Source organism: Loxodonta africana, chromosome 3 (genome assembly GCF_030014295.1).
Source record: "Loxodonta africana isolate mLoxAfr1 chromosome 3, mLoxAfr1.hap2, whole genome shotgun sequence".
Lineage (NCBI taxonomy): Eukaryota > Metazoa > Chordata > Mammalia > Proboscidea > Elephantidae > Loxodonta > Loxodonta africana.
The window spans coordinates 168087400-168098366 of NC_087344.1; the positions used below are offsets into that span (position 1 = coordinate 168087400).

A 10967-nucleotide genomic window follows, 5' to 3' on the forward strand; every position below is an offset into this window, starting at 1 on the left:
ATTTTTGTATTTATGTTAGCAAAGCTAGGTTCTAAGCTCAGATAATATAGTTTTTTCACTCACATGAATGTTCAGTAGGACATTCAGAAATCGTGTGTATTATGGAACAATTTTCACATTTGGCATCATCTGTAGCATTGCAGGACATCTCATATTCCTAGCCCTGGCCCTCTAATGATCTCGGTTTTCCTAATCATTGTTACGTCCAAAAAAGCCAAAACCTATCGCCCATTGTCGTGGACTCACAGTGACCTTATATAGGACAGAATAGAACTACCCCATCTGGTTTCCAAGGCTGTAACCTTTAGGAAGCTGACTGCCACATCTTTCTCGGGAGAAGCGGCTCGTGGGTTGCAACCCCCGACCTTTAAATTAGCAGCCCAGCGCTTAACTATTGAGTCACCAGGGCTCCTTTTCATGATCAAAAACCCTAGGAGGTGGTATCGCCCCTTGAGAACTAGTAGCGAAGCACAATATCCCCAATAACTAACACTGTACTTGGCAATAAATGATAGTGGAACTGTAAATGGCTGAAATTGTTTAAATACACCTTCAAACAATTCAGGAGCCCTGGTAGTGCAGTGGTTAAATGATATATGGTCGCTAACCAAAAGGTCGGCAGTTCACATCCCGCAGCCGCTCCCTGGAAAACCTATGGGGCAGTTCTACTCTGTTCTATAGGGTCGCCATAGGTCTGAATCGATCGGACCGCAACAGGTTTGTTTTTGTTTTTGCTTTCCATCAGTTCAAGGACTGCTGGCTTGTCCCTCAATGGCACTACCGAATCAGGAAAACAGTAGTTCCCAACTTAAAAGCAAATGTAGGCTGACGACGAAATACACGCCACCTAGACATGACTGCCTTCTCTCTGCTGTTTTTTAATTCTTTCCTCGGAAGGACGTACCTCGCCCTTCTTTCGTTAGAGATTGTTCCCGTTAGGCCTCCAAACAGGACTACGGGCACTCCTTCCCGGCCGCTGCCCGGCTAGGCCCCGCCCCGCGCCGCGCCTGACGTCACAGGAAGTGAGGAGGCGGAAGTAGTAAAACCCATTTAGAGCGAGAGGTTGGCTGACTGATGAGATGGCAGATGAAGAAGAAGACCCTACCGTGAGTGAGCGCCTCTGTGCCAACTCTCTCTTTTCTTCACTCCTTCAGGCTCAGTAGCGGCGGCTTCTGAGGCCGAGTTCAGAATCAAGTCTGTTGCCTTAGTGATTGAACCAAGAAAGTTTGGGGACCTCGCGCCTCGCCTGCCTCTCCCTTAAACAAAAAAGAAGGGAGCCCTTAGGATTCATCTTTTTAGTACGTGGGGCAAGACGTGAAGGAAGAGTAGGAAGGTAGCACCTTTCCCTTTGGTTTTGGTTCATATCTTCCAGACACCTTTTGGAGCGTGTAGAGAATCATTAGAGTTCAAAGCCAATATTTGTTAGAGCTCGTTATGAGCCAGCAGTTCAACTAACAGAACTTTACTTACTTTAAAGTAGTGAAAAAATAATGAACCGATATCAGGGAGCTTGGATTTCAAAATTTGTTTTCTCTGTGAGCAAGTTATTTAACCCTGAGCTTCGGTTTCCTTGTAAAATGGTGTTAAGGCTTACTTAAGTAAAGCTCCTAGTACTATGCTTAGTAAATACTAGTTTTGCTTACTACAGTGAGGTAAACTTCGATTCAGTACAACTCTTTTTGACAGTAACACTGTCTACCAATAGGTCAATTTAGTTGGTTAAAAAAAAAAAACTTACAGTCATTGGAACTCTTCAGGAGAGCCAGTGGGATTATTTGTTAGGAACAATGTAGAAAGCATTCCTCATGAGTCAGAAGTTGGACTAAATAGTCTTTAAGGCCTTGTCATTGCTAAGGTTTCATGATTTATTGCTTCTTGTGGGGCTTTCTGGTCTGAGACCAGTGTTGATAATGGGAAAAAAATTGGTAATCATTAAAAATCAAATGCAATGCAATCATATGACATTTCAATATATACATTTTAACTTCTAGTTTGAGGAGGAAAATGAAGAAATTGGAGGAGGTGCAGAAGGTGGACAGGGCAAAAGAAAGAGACTTTTTTCTAAAGAATGTAAGTTGTATTTGACAATGATTTTATTATAGATGATACAAAGTTTTGGACACATCCATTCATCAAAGTAGGTTTATCGTTCTGAATATGTTTCCCTGTAGGTAAAATGTTCTCACACTTGCCTATAACATCCTGTTTAACTTTTGGATAGTAATGATCCTAACCCCAATTTTTATGTATATTTTAAGGAGGAAATGTGACCAGTGTTTCAATTCAGGGCGTAAAAACATATCGCCATTACTTTTCCTGTCCTTCCCTTTTGCAGCAGGAGGAGCAAAAACTCCTTTGACTGTAAGTCACAGGTGAATCCTGGGAACACATGTGCTTGAGAGTAGGAACAAAATTGGGGATTTGGACTGAGGTGGTGGACAAGGCAGGAGGGCAGGTGAACAGTGTGAGGCATTACAGTGCCACAGAGATAAAATGTATCGATTCTCTATCCTGCTCACTCAGTAGACAGTTTTGACCCTTTTTGGCAAGAGGGAAGGAGAGCTGCTGTGAGTACTGATCATCAAGACATACCCCCCTTGTCCAAAGGCACCATGAGAATGTGCTCTCCATCTCCCATTCCAGGGTCTTTTAAAATGTAGCTATGACCATGGGTATTGACAGATGAGGCAACACAGATTTATGAATACCTGGTGTATTTATCCTGGATCAGACATGAGCAGTTCTCAAATACTGTTGAAATCACAGGGTCAGTATGCCTTTTTTTTTTAAACCACATAAATCCTTCTCTGTATCTCAATTCCTCCCCTAACGCAGAGCTTACTTGACCACTCCTTATTCCATCTCTGATGCTACTTATGCCATTTGTATGCGGTTTTAATAACTATTATGTCAGTATAAGAAAGGGGACCCCACAACAGAGCATCTGGGAGTGATGCTTGCATAATTGGTTCTTAGCAGAGACTTTGTTCCACGTCAGTTATCTTTGTGATGACAAGAATTTGGAATCTTCACAGCATTCTTGTCTTACCTGAGTGTTCATATATCTTAGTGATCAAGAGCTGTTTTCCTGAATCCTGTTTTTAGAAAAATTTTAATATAACATGAGATGTTTCAGAGCATTCACTGGGATTTGTTCATGCCTTTATAAACCCTTATACCAAATACAGTTTATATACTTCTAATATAAATTACCCTTTTCCAGAGAAACATATTTCCCTACCGGTGAATTCCACCCATCAAAATGAGAGCAAGAAAATAATCTCTCAAGATATTTAAGGAAAAATAGTAAATTTACAGGGGGCAAATCCTGGCAGATATCACTTTAACCAATTAATCAAAGTTAACATCACCAGTAATATATACTGATACGATATGATGCATTGAGAAAGGCAGATAGCCTCCCCTGGAATGCATAACCTCAACCTAATCATGGGAAAGCATCTGACAAACCCGGTATTCTTCAAAAGTGTCAAGGTTATGAAAGACAAGGAGAGACTGAGGAGCTGTCATAGATGGTAGGAAATGAAGGAGGTATGACAGCCAAATGCAGTGTGGGGTCCTGAGTTGGATCCTGGAACAGGATAAGGACATTAGTGGAAAACTAATATCATCTGAGTAGGTTCTGTGCTGTAGGACAGAGGTGAACTGCCATATGGAGTTTCCAAGGTTGCAATCTTTTTTTTTTTTTTTATTGTGCTTTAAGTGAAAGATTACAAATCAAGTCAGTCTCATACAAAAATTTATATACACCTTGCTATGTACTCCTCGTTGTGCTCCCCCTAATGAGATACACATTCCTTCTCTCCACCTACTCTTTTTCTGTCCGTTCAGCCAGCTTCTGACCCCCTCTGCCTTCTCATCTCCCCTCCAGACAGGAGCTGCCCACATAGTCTTATGTGTCTAGTTGATCCAAGAAGCTCCCTCCTCACCAGTATTATTTTCTATCCCATAGTTTAGTCCAATCCCTGTCTGAAGAGTTGGCTTTGGGAATGGTTCCTGTCTTGGGCTAACAGAAGGTCTGGGGGCCGTGACCTCCGGGGTCGTTCTAGTCTCAGTCAGACCATTAAGTCTGGCCTTTTTACGAGAATTTGAGGTCTGGATCCCACTGCTCTTCTGCTCCCTCAGGGGTTCTCTGTTGTGTTCCCTGTCAGGGCAGTCATTGCTTGTAGCCGGGCACCATCTAGTTCTTCTGGTCTCAGGCTGATGTAGTCTCTGGTTTATTTGGCCCTTTCTGTCTCTTGGGCTCATAGTTACAAGGCTGTAATCTTTACATAAGCAGACTGCCATATCTTTTTCCCGCAGAGCAGCTGGTGGGTTTGAACTGCCAACCTTTTGGTTGGCAGCTGAGTGCTTTAACCACTGTGCTGCCAGGGCTCTTAGTACTTGTATGATACCAAGGTTAATTTCTTAGTTTTTAAAAGGTTTATGGTTACATAAGATGTTAAGGGGAAGCTGAACATAGAGAAAGTCCATATATATGGGAACTTTGTACAATCTTTGAAACGTTTCTTATATTATCTCAGAAAAAAGAATGGAGGACCAAAAAAAAATTCAGAGTCCAAAAAAGAGAGAGAAGTATTACCTCTATGTTTCTCTTCTCCCTTCTGTGTCGTCCAAGGGCTCATGCCAAGGTAAACCCTAGGGATACTTCTGTGTTTCAGGTGAGCTTCTAAGTCATCCCTTTTCTTTCCTTTGGTTGGTCTACTTCTCTTTTCATTTCTACCAGTTTTGCTTCTCCTAAATAGGAGTTATTCTTAATGTACTCGTTCCTTTCTTTAGATGATTTTTAAGAGTTTCTTCCTTTTTTTTTAAATGTAAAACTTAGATACAATAAATTATACAAGTCTTGAGTGAACAGCTTGGTGAATTTTACGTATGTACGTATATGTACGTACGTAACCAGAACTCAGATCAAGATACAAAACATTTCCAATATTATGACAGTTTCTTAACATTTTTTTCATTTACATACCCCTTTGAGAATCTGATAAAAGTTATGATTCTTTTTTCTAGAAAAATACACATATACAGATAGTATATACGATTTTTGTATACAGTTTCAGGAGGGTTCCAGTACTTCTCAACATCAGTTCACAGACAAACTTGGAGTTTATAGACTGTAGGGTAAGAATCCATACAGGATCTCATCTGTCCTAAATTACCAAGAAGCATAAGACTGCTGTGGGTAGCAGTATAGGCTGTGGAGCCAAACCAGTTGGGTTCAAATTTAGGTTCCATCAGTTACCAGTGGTGTGACCTTGGGTGACTCACTTAACCCTCTGCCTTAATTTTCTCATCTATAAAATTGGAACGATAATAGTACTTACCTCAAAGAATTAAATGAGTTATATATTTAAAGGCTTAAAACAGTGCCCGACATATATAGTAGAGGCTGTGTATAAGTATTAAAGTGGTACAGTGGTTAAGTGCTCTGCTGCTAACCGAAAGGTTGGTGGTTCACGTCCACCCAGTGGCTGTGTGGAAGAAAGACCTGGCGGTCTTCTTCTGTAAAGATTACAGCCAAGAGAACCCTATGGGGCAGATTTGGTCTGTCACATGTGGTTGCTAAGAGTTGGAATCAACTCAGTGGACCCAACAATAGGTAAGTGTTAGCAGTTATTTTTGTTACTCTATATTAGATTTTTCCTGTCTTTTGCATTGTCTGTGGTTCCTTCAGATGAGGGCTGAAAGGGCCTTGCGAGCAGTTGCATTGATCTAGGAAATGAAATGTCAAGATTCTTTGAAGTAAGCTTTCTGCTTTTGACTGCCCTGTTTCTTCCTATAAGAAAGTAATTGGAGTGCTTTCTCTCATGTCCTTTCCCCTATGGTAGTATCCAGTGCCCAACAGCCCCACACACTCACACACAGAAAACACTCCTGTAAAGGGTAAACCATTGTTGCCCTGCCTGTTCAGACAGTCTCCTACTTAAAGGTACTCTGGGGATGCTGTGGGGAAAGGGGAGTATTGTTGGAGACCGTTGTTTGGTGCTGTCAATTTGAATTCAACTCATAGCAACCCTATGTATAAAAGAACAAAATGTTGCTCAGTCTTATACCATTTTCACCATAGTAGGTATGTTCGAGCCCATTGCTGCAGCCAGAATGTCAGTCCATCTAGTTGAGGGTCTTCCTCTTTTTTGCTGCCCCTCGATCTTACCAAGTATGATGTCCTCCTCCAGGAATGGGCCCCTGCTAATAACATGCCCAAAGTAAGGGAGACAAAGTCTCACCATCCTAGCTTCTAAGGAGCATTCTGGCTGTACATCCTCCAAAGCAGACTTGTTCTTCTGGCTGTCCATGGTGTATTCAATAATCTTTGCCAGAACCACAATGCAAATGTGTCAGTTCTTCTTCAGTTGTCCTTATTCATTGTCCAGCTTTCGCATGCATGTGAGGCTATTGAAAATAGCCTTGTTGGAGGTTTAAAAAAAAAAAAAAAACCCTTGCTGTTGAGTCAGTTCCAACCCATAGTGACCCTGTAGGACAGAGTAGAGCCACCTCATAGGGTTTCCAAGGAGCAGTTGGTGGATTTGAACTGCTGACCTTTTGGTTAGCAGCCAAGCTCTTAACCACTGTACTACCAGGGCTCCATACTGGAGGTAAAAAACCAAAAACAAACCCGTTGCCGTCAAGTTGATTCCGACTCATAGAGGTTAGGTAGGAACAATTGGTCATAAGACTGTGATTAAAAGTCTTTATACCAAAATCCGTATTTGGAGACAATGAAGACAATGTAAATATGTTTTTATGCCAGTATCATCTATAACTTGGTTCAATTCTGGTATACTTGAAAAAAGTATTGTTACAAAAATTATTAAATCTGTTCAATAAACAAAAGTGATTTGTTCTTTTATAGTACGATGTATGATGTATGGGTTTGGAGATGACCAGAATCCTTATACTGAGTCAGTAGATATTCTTGAAGACCTTGTCATAGAGTTCATCACTGAAATGGTAAGATTCTTTTGTAATTGGTCTTAGTTCATTGAAGATTAGATTTGAAATTCTTAATGTTAGATGGAACTAAAACTTACAGCATCCTTTTGGGATAAGCTATCCACTTGAGTGCTTGTTTTGTGGAACTACTGGTTACTATTTATCATTATAAAAAAATAAACAGTTGCCATCAAGTCAGTTCCAACTCATGGTGACTGTATGTGTGTCAGAGTAGAATTTTGTTCCATAGGGTTTTCAATAGCTGATTTTTTGGAAGTAGATCGCCAAACCTGTCTTTTGAGGCACCTCTGGGTGAACTTGAACCTCCAACCTTTCAGTTAGTAGCTGAGTATGTTAACTGTTTGCACCACCCAGGGACTCCATTTATCATTAAGCGTGGTTATATACGTATTGGCGTGTGTGTGTATATATTGTCCCCCTTTCCCCTGAATTTTGTTTCATAAAGTCATAATTATAAAATCCTTGAATAAAATTTAAAATACAACCCATAATCTATCATCCAACATAAGTATTTTTTAAAAAAGGCATATAGCATTCTACATATTGGTGATCATGGTAAACATTCTTTTTACTCAAAGTTTTACAATACATATTTTCTGTGTTCTAATCACAGTTATTTTAGTAGCTACATAAAATTCATTCAAATTGTTTTCTAATTAACCATTTCTTTACTATGTTATTTATAAGTTATTTTGTGTTTAACTGAACAGTGACTTTTTTTTAATTTATTTTTTGAAAAGTTACTCTCGAATGACCATAATCATGGAATTTCCTCCCCTTTGGATCTATTTGCAGGAATCAGATTACTGACTTTGGTTGTATTTAGTTTTTATGAATTTTTACCCTGTATTTTGGATTATTTCTTTAGTACAGAATAATAGCAGTAAAACTACTAGGTCAGAGTATGCATTTTTAAAAAACCTTTATTAAAAAATTTACAATAGTAATTGCCATCTATTAAATAAAATTTAGAAAGTATAAAAAATTCAGGGGAGAAAATAAAATCTCTAATCCGTCCACTTGAAACCAAAAACCAAACCCATTGCTGTCGAGTCGATTCCAACTCATAGCGACCCTATAGCACAGAGTAGAGCTACCCCATAGAGTTTCCAAGGAGTGCCTGCTGGATTCCAACTGCCGGCCTTTTGGTTAGCAGCTGTAGCACTTAACCACTGTGCTACCAGTCTTTCCATCCTTCCAAATAGAGACAGCTAATGCTGATATTTTGGTGAATAGCCTTTTTGTCTTTTTGTATATTTTTCTACATAAAAATTTTACATTTTATAAATTTTTTTTACTTTCTGTAAAGTTAGGATCATATAGTATATACAGTCTTAGAACCTGATTTTTCATTGAGATAAGTCTAGAACATTTTCCCTGTTTCACTGCATAGTACTCTATAACATATTCAGTGACTTCATAATATTAATCGAATCGGTGTACTCAAATTTGTTTACCCAACATTTTATTATTAAATACTTAGTTTCCATCTTTTTTTTTTGTTTGTTTTTTTGTCTTTAGAAATAATGCTGTGCTGAACGTATGTTTTTGCACCGGACAAGTATAAAATGATAGGGGGGTGAGATTTATTTGTTTGATTTTAAGAAAATCCACCAATATTTATTGACCATTGAAATGTAAGATGACTCAAAGCATAAATGAAATGGGTACTTGTGAAAAAAAAAATTATCAAACTATTTTATACAACTGAAGACAAGTAAAAATTACATATATCAAAAACAAAACAAAAAAAGTCAATAAATTTGATAGTTTTAATGTTCTTAATATGTAAAAAAAATGCCTATAAAGGCATTAAGGAAAGCATTGTTAATGCTTCAGTAGAAAAGGGGCGAAGGACGTGAATAGAAAGACAGTTCACAAATAACTGCAGTGGTTAGAAGAGAAAATCTTCAGTCTCACCGATTTTGTGAAAGCAAATTAAACAATAAAGTACTAGATTAAAAAAATTGAATTTGATATGTTTATTTGTAATAGACTCACAAGGCAATGTCAATCGGAAGACAAGGTCGAGTACAAGTTGAAGATATCGTCTTCTTGATTCGAAAGGACCCGAGAAAGTTTGCTAGAGTTAAAGACTTGCTTACTATGAACGAAGAATTGAAAAGAGCTAGAAAAGCATTTGATGAAGCAAACTATGGATCTTGACACATTTATGTATTTTTTGAAGCTTGATTATCTTCTGGAGAAAGTATATGTAGTAACTGTATATTTTCTACTGTAAGGATCTGATATCTAACCATGTAAATGAAAGATGAAGAAACACAAAATCTTCAGCCTTTACTTTTATGTCTTTGATCTTAGATTGGTATTTGAGCCTGCAATTGCCTGCCTTTGTATTAAATACTTGAATTACTCATTGTATTTTAATGACCACACGTAAATTACTTTCTGACTTATGACTATATAAATGACAAAGTAGTATTTATGTGTTAGGTGTCTTTGTGCCATTGTATTGTAGACTGTACTGTAGCTATTTAATATGTGAAATCCAAATGGCACCTTTGATCCTATGAGCTGAAATGTATTTCATGTATTCTCAAGTTTCTAGACAACAGTAGTCTGAGAGATTGTTAAAGATAGGGAACTGGTTTGTGTTTCTCTTAAGTGGAAGATGACAGGAAAATACAGACTTTGCAGGAATGTTTATCTGTCTTAAAAAGATTATTTCATAGTCCTCTTCAGATAACAAGAGTGATTTTTTTGAGAAACTAAAAGTTTCATGTGAATGTTTCAGTGTTGGTAGGCTTTTTTGATTGAAAACCTTTGGGACTTATACATACTGTTTGTCACATTTTAGGAGAACTCATTTTTCCAGATCAGAGTGTATCTATTAAAAATAAATACTTTCAGTATCAGGAATGGCATTAAAGCATTCGAGATAGCGTTTTATTAACACATTTGTTAGTTCTTGTTCATTGTGGAAACGTATACTTAGCTAAAACCATATGTGGCTATGGAAACGCCTTTTGTAGTTCAGGATAGACAGGTTTTGGGTGGATTTAGCTATATTGTATTAAATCATTAATTGCACCAAGCATAAAATAAGGATTGAAATTGCATTTAAAGGGATCACTGAATATTCACAGTTTGTGAAACTGAATGGTTTGTGCACCGCTTATAAACATTATCTATAAATCAGTACTTGGGAAAATTCTACTTTCTTAACCTATTGATACAAGGAATAAAGTATGACAAATTAAACAGATTAATGCTTGAACTTGACTGATTTATCAGCTTCCCCCTCCCCCCACCTTTACCCCTCCCCCTGCCCAGAATAGCATGCATATTACTGATTATGTGATAATTCTAGCTGCTTAATCTTGCTAAAAACTTTTTTCTATCTTATTCTTGTAATGGTGCTGAATTACAAATTCAGTTCAGTGCATAGCTGGGTTGATCTTTTGTTTTTTAAAAAAGCTAAAACAAATTGAAAAGCTACCCCAATCTAAGGTTAGCTGAAATCAAGAATGGGAGTAGAATAATCACAGATCAATATATTACTGTTGTTTTTGATTTTGCTAACCAGGGCCTGGCAGTAACTGGCACTAGGGGAGTTACACTGGGAGCCATTAGTCTGTTCTTACTTACCTTAGGTAAAGGGAGGGGAGCCCTGGTGGTGCAGTGGCTAAGCGCTCAGCTGTTAACCAAAAGATCGGTGGTTCAAACCCACCAGCTGCTCTTCAGGAGAAAGATTTGGTAGCCTGCTTCCATAAAGATTACTGCCTTGGAAACCCTATGGGGCAGCTCTACTCTGTCCTATAGGGTTGATATGAGTTGGAATCAACTCGATGGCAGTGGGTTTGGGGGTAGAAAAAAACAAAAAACATGTTGCTGTTGAGTCGATCCCGACTCTTAGCGACGCTATAGGACAGAGTAAAACTGCTTCATATGGTTTCCAAGGAGTGGCTGGTGGATTCAAACTACCGACCTTTTGGTTAGTAGCTGAGCTCTTAACCACTGCGAGAGGG

At 38.5% G+C, this 10967-nt stretch overlaps 1 protein-coding gene across 1 annotated transcript; it reads left to right on the forward strand.

The window, feature by feature from the left end:
• Positions 1–1014: 1014 nt before the first annotated feature.
• On the forward strand, positions 1015–10204 carry TAF13 (TATA-box binding protein associated factor 13). The gene is made up of 4 exons (XM_003409541.4): positions 1015–1106; positions 1992–2070; positions 6878–6975; positions 8974–10204. Exons 1-4 carry the CDS (start codon positions 1080–1082, stop codon positions 9142–9144), a joined length of 375 nt encoding a protein of 124 aa, XP_003409589.1. The 5' UTR covers positions 1015–1079; the 3' UTR covers positions 9145–10204.
• Positions 10205–10967: the final 763 nt, after the last annotated feature.

Excerpts from the sequence above, each read along its gene's own strand:
- TAF13 (XM_003409541.4), top strand. The coding sequence starts at position 1,080 with ATGGCAGATGAAGAAGAAGACCCTACC. Across the intron at positions 1,107-1,991 it reads ATGAAGAAGAAGACCCTACC|TTTGAGGAGGAAAATGAAGA; the intron begins GTGAGTGAGCGC and ends TTTAACTTCTAG. Across the intron at positions 2,071-6,877 it reads GAGACTTTTTTCTAAAGAAT|TACGATGTATGATGTATGGG; the intron begins GTAAGTTGTATT and ends GTTCTTTTATAG.